Source organism: Chrysemys picta, chromosome 11, assembly GCF_011386835.1.
Source record: "Chrysemys picta bellii isolate R12L10 chromosome 11, ASM1138683v2, whole genome shotgun sequence".
NCBI lineage: Eukaryota > Metazoa > Chordata > Testudines > Emydidae > Chrysemys > Chrysemys picta.
In genome coordinates this window covers 62,316,259-62,329,720 of record NC_088801.1, presented here as the reverse complement: position 1 = coordinate 62,329,720, position 13,462 = coordinate 62,316,259, and the positions used below count along the sequence as shown (strand labels likewise).

The following is a 13,462-nucleotide window of genomic DNA, read 5'->3' as shown; positions in this document are numbered from 1 at the left end:
CAGTATCCGTGGGATCTGTAACTTGTTCAAGAACCAGTTGTTCATCTTGCAGCTGATCAATGCTCTCTCACTAGTAGCGCACATTTCTGCTGTGGCTTGTATGATTTATCAGTGAGGGGGAGGGGAAGAGTATGTGAATATCGACAGACTGGGCCTTTCCCTCAAAAGAAATCCTCAGCATTCATTTAAAGGGGGAAGGCCTCAGCAAAAAGCATGTCCGACAATCACATGTCGTCAGGGAAGTTAGGTAACAGCAACATGTGACGCTGTTACAACTTGCCCAAGTGTTTAATGCCGACTCCAGGAGTTTCAAGCTTCCTCTTCTGTGCCACAAGCAGGGAAACCTCAGAGGATGAAATGGGCGGATGTTCCAGGGGCTGATTTGCATTGTGCAGCAGGAAATGGGAACCCTTCCAAAGAAACTAACTGAAGGGGGTCGAGGAGGGGGGAAGACAAATAAGCAATTTCTCGACTCCTGAAACAGGACCGTCAGCGGAGCCACATATCAGAAAGATCTGACAGAAGTCTCAGGTTCTTAGCATCTGTTTTATACCAGATTAGCTTTCGTAACCTCATTCTTGGATTTTGCAAACTATCAAACTTGAGGGCCTGGTTTCAGCGCTTGCCGGCCACACTGTACTTGAAATGCTAACTGAAAAATAAAGGGATCAGCTGCTGGTTGCCGTCTCTTCAGTTCCCTGTGGAATATAGCACCTCCAGTGGCAATACAAACAGAGACCCCCAGTGTATGCCAGGAGCTACCCTTCCAATATCTCCAGAGACAGGTGCTCTGAGGTGAGGGCAGTAGCTTGGGACTTGGGAGATTTGGATTCAATCTTCTGCTGCACCACAAAGCCCCAGATGTGACCTTGGGCAAGTCATTTGGGGTCTCAGCTGCCCATGTGATAAATAGGGATAATAGCGCTTCCCTAACGAAGAGGATAGTTGTGAGGATAAATACATTAAAGATTATGAAGCACTCACATACTAGTGTAATGCAGGCCATGGAAGCAGATAAATAGACGTTTAGAAATAGCCTGTGTCTGCACAGGGAATTAGCCCCCGTTTCAGCAGCCAAGGTAGCTGTACCAATGTAGACAAGGAAAGCCTTTGCATGGGTGCATGAAATGATTTGTATGGGTCCAACTGCAATAGTTGCTCAGATTGGTGCTAATTCCTATAGACAAGGCCTGAGAGAGCTTTATGAATAACTGTGCTTTATCCTCTTCTTTTGACCTCTCCCCCCTTCCCATCATACCGGGTGGCAACCAAAGTCAACAGAAGTACAATCATCTCTGTGAAAAGGGCGTGTGCTCTTTTTGGAGCAATCCTATGGGATCAGACGTTTACTCGGGGTCCAGGACTCGGCTCAGGGACATGGTGTGCGCTACTCAAGCTCCACATACGATTAGCCAGGCCTCTCTGCAGTCAGCAATGAAACAATTGACAATATTGCTATCTGAACAGTCACTAGAATCAGCATCCCAGTAAGAAGACAGCACTGGGGTCAGGTCCTTGGCTCATGTAGATAAGTACACATCCATTGACTGCAGTGGAATTACACTGATTGGGGTCAGCCGAGTTTCTGGCTCAGCATTTCTGTTTATTTGCCGATTCAGTGATTGTGTCTACACTAGGCATAATTACAAAGCAGTTCCAGTCAGGGCTACTGATGGGAGCCTGACAGTGGACAAGGCTCTGGAGGGCAACCTCCTTTTTATCGTCATTTTTTGTTAGACTTTCTTCGAGGCAGGTTCTGCTAAATGGGGATGTTGACTAGAAATGTATCCAGCTGCGAGAGCCTCATTATGCCAGGGTCCTGTTGGTGCCAAAACCAATTGAAATATTTTGTTGTAAACCTTGCCCAATATAGACAGGGCTGTAAAGACAGCATTGGATTAGATTCCCTTTGGAAGATGTGATTTTGACCCATTAGACTCTAAACTGTTTGGGCCAGTGCCCAGCACCAGGGGATCCTGGTTCATGACCAGGCTTCTAGGCACTATGATAATACAAATAATAATAATAAGATAGCTGAAAACCCACATTTTAAAAAATGGAAGCTCTACCTTGTGCCAAAGCCCCTGATGGGGCTGCAGGGAAAGTGTTAGATACTGGCTCAAACCTTCCTCTATCCTGTTGTACACGGCCACTACAAAATACAGAGTAAGGCCAAGATTTTCAAAAGCAACTAGTGATTCTGGGGTGTCTCAGTTTTTGGGTGCCCAGCTTGACACAAGGATCCCAATTTGCAGATAGGACTGAGCACCCGGCTTTTCTGACGTGTCTCAAAATCATTAGTCACTTCTGAAAATCCTGGTCCTCTGTTATTAGTGGCGGACCACACCGTGTTCAAAACTGGGAGAATCAGTGCTTAGCACTTTATTCTTCAAAGTGCTTTACAAACCCTGTTACTCAGAACACCAGAGTGGTGGATAACGAAGTAACACCTCCATTTTATAGGCTGCAAAACTGAGGCAGAGAGAGAAACGATTTGTTCAAGACTGGGGGAATAAGAGGTCAGAACCAACTAAGATTTGATCTGCAGAGCTCCTGGCTCCAGCCCTGTGCACAGAAAGGTGACACATAACACACATCCATGTGATCCACTGCAGCGCTATGTTACTAACTACTTATTGTGCAGTTTTGACTGCCTGACCTGCACTATACCCATGGCTCCATCTCTCTACTTCAGGCCTCTAATCTGCTTCAAACAGCTACCATTTAAAAACAAATTAAAAATGAATTGCCTGCAAAATCTTTCCTCCTTTCCCTAGCCATGACATTTCTCCTGCAAAATTACATGTGGAATAGGCCATATGCATTCCTAGATCCATGATGGGTTAAAAGTAACTCAGACACTTCCCAGAACTGTCAGTGGGAGCCCTTTATACCCCTGCTGATGGGACCTTTATACCATCAAGCCAAGAATCTCTCACCTCTCTTCCTGTTTCGGATGGTTTGAAGCTTTTGTTTCTGGCCCAGGTGTTGAAAGGTACTGGATTTACAGGCTTAGATTTAATTGGGCATCTCACCCTAATAGCCCAACCTTACCATCTGTGGTAAGAAAGGATGTGGACAAATTGGAGAGAGTCCAGCAGAGGGCCACGAAAATGATCAGGGGGCTGGGACACATGACTTATGAGGAGAGGCTGAGGGAACTGGGCTTGTTTAGTCTGCAGAAGAGAAGAGTGAGGGGGGATTGTTCCCTGAGTATAATGGCTAATTAACCCACCCCTTTTGCCCCATAACACTGTGCTCTGCACACTGCCATCTCAGGCAGGAGAAGCACCCTGTAAAACAGCAAGGGGAGAGGGATGTAGTCCCAGTGCACCTTGTATCTGAGCATTGGGGTGATGGAATACCACTGAGCAGAGAGAGCAAACACTAATCAGATGCTCTGGTTCTTTTCAGATTTTGGTGGGAGGGATAGCTCAGTGGTTTGAGCATTGGCCTGCTAAACCCAGGATTGTGAGTTCAATCCTTGAGGGGGCCATTTAGGGAACTGGGGTAAAAATCTGTCTGGGGATTGGTCCTGCCTTGAGCAGGGGGTTGGACTAGATGACCTCCTGAGGTCCCTTCCAGCCCTGATATTCTATGATTCTATACCTGAAGGGGGTTTTCCAAAGAGGATGGAGCTCGGCTGTTCTCAATAGTGGTGGATGACAGAACAAGGATCAATGGTCTCAAGTTACAGTGTGGGAGGTCTAGGTTGGATATTAGGAAACACTATTTCACTAGGAGGGTGGTGAAGCACTGGAATGAGTTACCTAGGTAGGTGGTGGAATCTCCATCCTTAGAGGTTTTTAAGGCCTGGCTTGACAAAGCTCTGGCTGGGGTGATTTAGTTGGTGTTGGTCCTGCTTTGAGCAGGGGGTTGGACTAAATGACCTCCTGAGGTCTCTTCCAACCCTAATCTTCTATGGTTCTATAATATGGAAACACTCTCTCAGGGATAATTTGTAGAGGTTTCAAAAATGAATCAGATAGATGATTTGTCTCATGCCAACTCTTGTAGATTTAGAATCAAGATGCGAACACGGCCAGACTTTTCAGGCTGAGGGGTGTGAAAAATAGCACTAATTAAACTCTGTAAAACTTCCCAAACTATTTCTAACTATTTTCTGTAAAAATAAGGAGAATACCTGATGATGTGATGTGCTGAAAGGCTTTACTGGCCCTCATTTGGCCACTTTTAAGTCAGGTGGTCATCGCGACCTTAGGCTGGGAAAGTCTTTGCATTGCGTCCATGCTCGTAGTTTGTTACAGAGAGGTGGTGGCAATCTTTGTGTGGTGGCCACGTTAACTCCACCATAATCAAGTCTTTTGTAAGTAGTGTGTGTGTGTGTGTGTGTGTGTGTGTGTGTGTGTGTGTGTGTGTGTGTGTGTATATGTGTGTGTGTGTATGTGTGTTTAAGTAAAAGCCAGGTGTGCGCCACTGTACAGGGAGCCAGAAAAACCTCTAAAAATGACCCAAAGTTGCTTTTCTGTGCCTACATGTCACATCTTCCATTGGGTCAGGACCTTCCAGGGTTGAACAGCAAATGTTGGGTCCCATTGGGAATCTCTCTCTTCTAGTCACCTGCTTCTAGCCCTGCAGAGTTTCAAGATAGTGGACTTCAAAACTGTGCCACTTTTAGGATCAGACTGGGTCCTAGCTGAGCAATGCTTTGGACTGGGGTAATTTTGGGGGTGAAATCCCACATTTGTATAGAGAAAGAATAAACAATTCTCTGGAAATGTTACTTTTTAAAAAACTGATGGCTATCTGAAGCTGCTCAGAGCTTTGGCTTGTTAGAATAATTCCATGTGGAGACAGATCAGTGGGCAGAGTGCAGGTGAGGCGATCAAAAAGTGCATTGGACACTTTTCCTATGGCTCTGCAGTTTATCACATGCATCACAACGTAGTTCCAAAGCTGGTCTGTACCATAAACCTACTCCTATCGTGTTTCTTTCTGCATGACTCCTTTGGTGTGTATAAATGCTATCTCTGAACTGTTCTGGACACAGAGAGATTACCACACCTCGCCTCCTGCTCCAGCTGGGGGTTAATGCTGAGATGGGTTTCTAATGATGGTTTCTTTCCCTCCCTCCCCGTCTCCCCTGCAGACATGCCTTGAGTTGGAACGTTATCTTCAGACAGAGCCAAGGAAGATCTCAGAGAACTTTGGTGAGGATTTGGACTGTTTCCTTCACACCTCCTCTCCTCCAGGCTCAGAGGACAGTATCCGACGGCTGGACCCCATCCTGTTGCCAGTAGAGACGAGTACATGCGACAAAAGCACCAACATGGACCTTATCCTCTCACGGGACAAGCTGCTGTCTGAGACCTGCCTCAGCTTGCAGCCCACCGGCTCTTCCATAGAGGGTTACGCCGCTGTCAACCAGGCCCAACTCAACGCAGTGACCTCATTAACGCCCCCTTCCTCTCCTGAGCTCAGCCGCCATCTGGTAAAAACCCCACAAACTCTCGCCGCAGTGGACGGCACGGTGACGTTGAAATTGGTGGCCAAGAAGGCGTCGCTCACCTCAGTCAAGGTGGGAGTGGCGGCGGTGGCAGCAGGAGGCACGATAAAGAGCGGGCAGAATGACAGCGAGCAAGGAGGGGCAGGGGCCGAGGCATCCCCGGAAAACAAGAAGAGGGTTCATCGCTGTCAGTTCAATGGGTGCCGGAAGGTTTATACAAAGAGCTCCCACTTAAAGGCTCATCAGAGGACTCACACAGGTACTGGTGTAGGATGCCTCTCTCTCTCCTTGTTCTCCTGCCACCTAGCCATTACGGTCTCCTTTTATTTCTCTTTTTATAAAGGCTTCCTCTCTTCCTAAAAGTCAAAGCCTCTAGCTATGAAATGGGGACCGAGGTGGAAAAATGTTGTAGGCCTGCATCTGTGTCTGAAGGGAAGGGGGAATTCATGATTTACCTGTTGTTGTCTTATGTGTCACAGAGATCTGCTTACTGGGTTTTGGTGCAGAATCAATGCAGGTTGCCTAAGGGAATGGGATGCCCAATTCCCATTCAAATGGTTGTTACTGAAATATGGGATTTGGATGCCTCGTTCCCACAGGTGCCTTTTAAAATTTTAATTTTAGTCAAGTCTTATTTGGTTGAAATGGAAAATATTGTAGGTAACTGTAAAAAAAAAATCAAAAGATTGTATTCTAAATCTGAAATATATATTTTGTGTGTGTGTGTGTGTGTGTGTGTGTGTGTGTGTGTGTGTGTGTGTGTGTGTGTGTGTGTGAGAGAGAGAGAGAGAGAGAGAAAGAAAACTGGCTAGATACACTCATAAATTCTGGCTCTGTTTGGCTGCTCTAGTGATGCAAAGCAGCCAGAATGTACTGGTGAATCTATCTCAGCTCTGTGTGTGTGGGTATGGGGAGAAGGGGACAGGAGATTAGGCTGTAAAGAGGGAGATTAGGTGGTTGTTTTGGGTAATATTTAATAATGGTGTGTGTGAGTTTCATTCTCTAAGCTACTTTCAGCATACCAAATTGCCTTAGATTTGGCGATTCAGAACCCCCAATCCCCTGTCATCTGTTTATAGTCCCCAGAAGCTTTTTGGTTGGAATGTTCATTGTCGATTTCACAGTTGTTACTGTCTAGTGTCACTGCTTTGTTCTAAGCTTCACATGTGATGGGGATGATAAATTCCCATTAGCGCTATCTTATCATGTGATTATTCTCGTTTCCAGAGGGATTGCTGTAATCAGTTTCTTCAATTTTACATTAAAATGTGTGGTCTCTTATGAGAACTACACATTTAATTCACGATCTTGTCATACAAGCGGATTCCTAGACGCTAGGTTGATCCTGCAAGGTGAAAACAGCACGTAGGACCAGTGCAGTAAATCAAACAAATCTGTGGATTGTTAAGAGAGCTGCATCCCTCTCGCTCCCAACAGCATTTAAGAAGTTACATGGTGTAAAACATAAATCGTAATGTAAAAATGGAATTGTTTTTTATCATGAATATGGTCATTCTAAATGCTCCCAGTGGTGGGAGCCATCTTGCCAAAAGTAACCTCACTTGTGACCTAGCCAATCTCCACTTGAGCAGGAGGATAAATGTTTTACCGCCTCTGGCATTAGGCTCCATTTTGAGAATACTTTGCAGTATGATAGACACTGTCAGACTACATATATCGGTCAAAACGCTTAAACTGGAGAGAGTGCCCACACCAGAACCACGAAAGTTGAGCAGGTGTGTTTCAGATTTGAAACCCTGATCTCTCCGGAGCCAACGCCACTGTAGCTTCTGCTCTAAAACCAGAAGTGACCTATTTTCTGGATCCACTTCAGATGTCACACAGGTTAGCAGAGAATGTGACACATTTCACAAGGGCTGCCCTCATGAAATGTTCATTATTTAAGATTGTGGGGGATGGGGAGGAGGGGGTTTGCAAAAGCTACCGATCTTGTGAAAATTCCACTGTTTGGAGTCAAAATCTTGCAAGAACAGCCCACCATGTTTTTGATGCTTTTGAACTCCAAGCCCTCAGCCTGGTTCAACATTAAGCCTGAACTCCAACCTGTAGCCAACCAAAATCTTAACATCATTGCCTTAGCCCATCTGTATTTCAAATGTTTTATAGTTTATAGGTGGGGAGACGTGTTTCTCACTATGGCCCTGAATCTGGAGAGCCTTTTTCTGATACCTTTACCTGTGCTGAATAGAGGTCCTAGCCCACAAATAGTCCCATTGGCTTCAGTGGGTTTACTCATGGACTGAAGTGCCAATTGGTGTAAACAAAGATATCAGAATAAGATCACAGATTATTTCTTGGCTTTTGGAAGAGGTCCTACTGGGCTTTCACAGAGAAAGGCCGATGACAGAGGTGGTTCTGAAAGCATGAAGAATACCTAGCTGTGGAACTTTCTCCATGAAGGTCCTGCCTGTGCTACAGATACAGCCCTTGTGATGGACTCAGTTACATCATGGCTATCCCCAGGAACAGTTTTAAAGCACGGTTCCGTTGTGCCATTGTGACGGGACACCTCACCTCATTTTAAGAGCAGTGTGAAAGCCTGGGCATGGTTTGAACCTTCGGTGCATTGTAACAGGATCTCCTTGCATGACTGCATGTGTAGTATGAACAAGAGCTTAAATCTGATCACTCTGAACAACAAAGCTAGTGAATCTAACACAAGGAGAGAGTCAAACTGCCTCCAAAACAGAGACCGTAAATGTTAGAGGGGAGTGAGCTGGGAAATTCTGGGCTATATATTGTACACGGCTCAAGCTGTCTCCTCCCAGCCCCCACACCCAAGATTATAGACAAGAAGCACTCATCTCGCTTGGTTCTTTGTTTTCGCATGCAGCCTGCTTGGATCTGTCTTCAGTATAACGTTGCTGTTGATTGTGAATGCGTCCGATAGTGCCAATAGCCACTAGCCACTTGGCTCAGTCGGTAGCTGAACTAGAGGGTCTGAAGTGATTGCAAGATATTTTACTTTGGCAGGTAGCTCGGGTGTGTAATACAAGAGCCATTTGCCAGTTACTGCTCTGTGCAGAAAGGGCAGGATGGCGCTGACAGACAAAGAGCTCGCAGTATGGGGTTCAGACAGAGCAGAAGGAGGATCACCCAACTCATGTATAAAGACAACATGCCAGATCAAAATGATTCACTCCTTTCCCTGAAAATTAAAACCATGTCTGTTGGAGGAAGGCTTGCATTCCTTTTTGTTTGTATGTAACACTGACTGGACACTTGGCTGGCTTTCTTTAGTGTGTGATGATCCAAACTGAGCTAGGCATGCTACAAAATAATAGCAACCCACTAGATCTGATTTTTTCTTATATAGTGTGTTTATATAATCAATAACGCTTAGAGGTTTCCGGTCAGGATCAGGGTCGCAACATGCTAGGTGCTGTACAAACTCCTATTATACTGCTGCACCCTATGTAAGAGATTCAGGAGATTATTATATGGCACACTTGAGGCAACATTTTCACTATGAAATCATCAGCCTTTGGAAAGGGATGAACAACTATCTGTATGGAAGAGAATTTAATGTGGAAGGGACAGAATAATCTGAAGAAAACAGAAGGGAATGGGGAATACGGAGTAAATGGGGAAATTAAAATGGAGGTTGTACAGACTGAAATGGGGGAAGCCAAGCAGTGGATAGAAAGACATGTGTGACAGAGAACTTTAAATGGCAGGAAAAGGTGAGCTGTGTGTCGGGGAAAGACGTGCAGCTAATGTGGGAGTGAGGTGTGGAATCTAAATGGCATAAATGGAGTCGGGCTGGCTGCAGATGTAATCCAGCCTTAACACATTCACTTGCACTTAATCACATAGCAGACATCAGCGCAAGCAACGACAGTTTGTCTCTTTGGGAGACAGGGATTTTAGCCCAGTCTTAACAAATGCATAGAGCTGAATTACCAATATAGCGGGGAGCAGAGGGGGAGCTAATTGGAATGCGCCAAAAAAAAAAAAAGTACCGTCATCCGCTGCCTCCTAAATTAGAAGACAGGATATTGCTGGCGAGGGTCTGGATGCAAACACATCTAGAAATGAACTGGCACCTGACCTAAAGAAGGGTTAGTGACCCCGATTCATTTTTGTCCCTAAGCTCAGAGGCCAGTGGAACAGATAAGGCTTGTCATATTGGACTTCCTTGTACTAATATGGGCGGGGGAGGGGGGGTGGAGGAAGTATAATGATGGGATGGAGTCTTTATGGCCAAAAATAAACACCACTGATGGACTTGCAAGGAAGATCCTTAAGTAGGGGATTTTATTCAAGATGTCCCTCTGATAGATCCTGCTCAGGATTCCTTTGTGTGTCTTTTGGGATGTTCTGGGGACTTCAGGTTTTTGTTTTTTTTAAATTAGGATCTGGTGAGATCTAACTTCCCAGTGCTTTCATTTCCCCAGGTATCTTAAGGGCTTTAAGCAGTAGCCTGTCTCACATTGTCTTCCCATTTTACTATATAGTGTCTTTTATCCAAAGTGCTGCGTAAGAATAATAAACCCAAACAAACCAACCACTAGTGGTACTGCATGAGAACAAATTATTAGAGTTACAAGAAGAAGAAAAGGGAGACATCAGATCATTAGAAGCAGCATTAAACAATAGGAAGGGAGAAAGGCTTCGAGATGGGCTTGAAGATGACAATGGGGAAGAGATTTCCAAAAAGTAGGGGATAGAAGAGGAAAAGTATAGTATTTAGAAAGGGCAAGAGAAGAAGGAATAGTGGTAAGAAGAGTGAGAGATAACGGGAAGGAATAGGAAGTCAAGGAATAATTGGGGAAATAAGATGATTTGATAGCATGAGACAGCAAGACCAGTGATAGCATTAGCCTGTGAAGTAATATCTACATTGTATTAATGAGATAGCACAAGTGGGTAGAAAGCCAGCCAAGCAAGAGGAGAAAGATATGAATAGCCAAGCAAAGCAAATTGGGGAAAGAAATTTGGAAGAGCTGCACTGGCAGCATGGAAGAAATCAAGACAGGAGATTGCCTGCCTTTGGCCCAGGATTACTGCTGTGCCAAAAGAAAGATTCACAGCTTCATGTGATGTTTAGAAGATAATCTGCAGGGGTTAGCAACATGAGAAGTGGGAGGGCTGGAAGGGAGACCTTGGTCACAGATAATTCCAAGCTTCCCTATGTGTGACAACAGAAACAGTGGGAATACTTAGTGAGACGAAATCCTTTCTTGGTTATGTTTACTTTGGAGTAGTTGGCTGTACTTTTGCATTGCTAAACTTGAAGGGGTTTTTTGGTTTTGTTTTTTTGTAATTTGAATAGAAGTGAAACTAGAATTCATCTAAACTGATTTAAATGAGCCTAGTTTGAGTTTTCCCTTCCTGAGTCTGTTTAATGTTCAGCTAGTTTTGGAAAAACCTTGCCATTTCACTTTTGAAAGTGCCCAAGTCTTATGCCAGTGAGAGCTGTGACTGTGGAAATGGGCCCTTCAAAGGTACTAGATCATAGGAGAATATCTACATAGACGTAAATTACCAATAGACAGAAAAAGTTTTAAAATGTAAGTACTTCCTCTACAGACCAGCTGCAGCACCATGCAAGGTCCTCCATGTGACATGCCAATCTGCTTCAGGGTACAGGAGCCACCTCTCGTGTCCCTGGGTAGCTATCTCCATACCCATTCAGTCCTTAGTCTCTGCTAAGGCAGAGCAGATAAAGGAGTCAATTACATGGACAACAATTCTCAAGTAATGGGACAGAGCCCTTATAATGAGACCCTTGTCTCATTTCACATAGATCTCGATATGACCATTGGCTCATAGTTGCTTTTGGTCACCGCTGTCCTGAGCTGGATTAGAAATAGTGGCTGAGGGGTGAAAGACTTTCTCCTGAGCAAGTGACTTCTCTGAAATACACGTTCGTTCTGATAGGACCAAATCCTGTCATGGTACAGATGGGCGGTGGGAGGAGCCTTGTGTGGAACTGATGAGTTTTTTTCCACAGAAGTCTGGCGACTGGGTGTAGGGAAGTCACTCCGTAGGTTGTGCTTAGTGCAATGCCATGGGGGCTCCTTGTTTGCTGTCATGCAGGGCAGCTTGGGACCAGGACCTAGACAAGGAAGATAATTCCCTTGCCCTTCCCTGTGAGCTGAGAGGGCATGGTACCGCTGGAGATGCCGACTCTTGGAATAGATGACCTCCAGTGGTAATCTAAGGTCCCATGGCACTTTCTGTAAAGCTAGAGATGCTAACTCTGTGTTCCCAGCCATAATGAAGTTCAGGTAATTGCTTTCTGCTTACCTAAATTCTCCCTGCAGTTTCAATTCACCTCCCGTTGTGTAGTGGGATTATGCATTGTTAAAGAGTTGTCGTGTTTCTCCTGCAGTGTAACTGCATTTCAGTTTGTGGTGCCTCTGTGTTCACATACCCAACTCACGGAGGTGATGGGAAGCTTAACCTGTGAGATCATTGGATTCAAAGGCTCTACGGACACAAAACGTAGTTGTGAACTGTTAAGGTTTCACAAGATTCTCTCATATAGGAGCTAGGGGACAGAGCATGATATCTACTAAGGAGATTTAATAAAAGTATGTGACCAGTAGTAGGGGATAACTTTGGCTTTGGCAAAAGAAGAGCTGGGGCTGGAGAAGCAGAAGCAATCCTTTGAAGAAGCATCAGCAAAAATAAGGTCATGGAACCAGGTACATCATCACAAATGGAAAATACAGATACCAACACCAGCCACTTAAAAGCAGAAGAGATGAGCGAGAGTGATCTGGCCAGGAGACAAGGCCTAGATAGCAACAACATTCCTGAACCTAGTAGGAGAAGAGTAATGGGGTACAATAACTTCTGCCTAGACAATCAAATACCTAGCAAAGGGAAGTAATGCACTGTGCAGCAAAGCTAAGGGGGAGATTCTGATACTTGTATTCCCTTTGGGTGTCACCTTACTCCTTGAACCATCCCATTGAAATCAATGGCACTTCCTGCAGAGTCAGGCGCCATTCAGCAGGAGTAAGGATATTTGAGTCTGGCCCTAAACTGTTTCTCTGCATCGTTTTTTCAACAGAGGATGATGGAGAAATCTCTACTCTGGGAATGCTTTTCACACCTAGCAAAGGTGAGAACCAGTCAGAGATGGAAACAACTGAAGTTGTTAAAATGCAGTCACAGTTACATCACTGACTGGATGTGACTGATCTGAGCATTTCAGAGGAAACCAAGGTTGAAGCATCTGAGCCACTAACAAAACAATGTGCTTGAAAGTGAAGTGCCTGGGTAGTGGATGGTGCCCCATGTATTGCGTCCACACTGAAACAGAAGCCTGAGGGTAACAGAGAACTGTGAACCTTACGTTAGCACCCATTGGGAAAATTAATTTAAAGACAGATAAAGGACCTGGATAGGTTGGGGATAACCCAGCATTGTTTTTGTAAGTTATAATTGTGCCTTTCTAACCTGCTGTAGCTGTTGGAGCGTGTGGTCAGGACAGGGTCTAGAACCAGCGGGGATCATTTTATTTACTTTTCAAGAAGCTGTTGCTTAAGGCCATGTGCAAGGAATGTTGGTAACCGAAGAGTAAGCGATCATGTGCTGTAATGGATTAAAAATGATTAAGAGACAGGGGCTTCCATCTAAGGAGAGTTTAAATAATAGACTAGTCAGTTTGGAATGGAGAAGGTAGAAGCATACAGTACAACCCAAATTATCCAGACTTCTTAGAGGGCATGCAAAAACCTTTGTATGACTGGGGAATCAAGCCTAGCAGGCTTAAGTCTTTCTCTGCTCACAGCCATCTTTATACATTACAAAGAAGCCCAAAAGGGCATAAACCCAATTGTTTTGCTTTGCAAATCAATTTTAAAACAGAAGAGAATACTCTTTTTTTTTTCTTTTTTTTGGGGGGGGGGTACATCTGATTAACTCATGCCACTTATTGCTACAAGATCTTGAGGCAAATGCCTGAGTACGAATTAAAAAAATTAGATATTTATGGGCTAGAGTTTTACAGTTCGATGC

At 44.7% G+C, this 13,462-nt stretch overlaps 1 protein-coding gene across 3 annotated transcripts in view; it reads left to right on the top strand.

Moving 5' to 3' along the window:
* KLF7 (KLF transcription factor 7) overlaps positions 1-13,462 on the top strand; it is a 68,388-nt gene that overhangs the window by 37,541 nt on the left and 17,385 nt on the right. For 2 of the 3 annotated variants that reach the window (XR_010591644.1, XM_005306069.5), the window contains exon 2: positions 5,111-5,726. Coding sequence is in view for 2 of the 3 variants with exons in the window: in XM_005306069.5 (XP_005306126.1) it covers positions 5,111-5,726 (616 nt within the window). In the remaining variant the exon portion in view is untranslated. The remainder of the gene's footprint in view (positions 1-5,110; positions 5,727-13,462) is intronic. The other variant, XM_005306071.4, reaches the window with a different exon arrangement.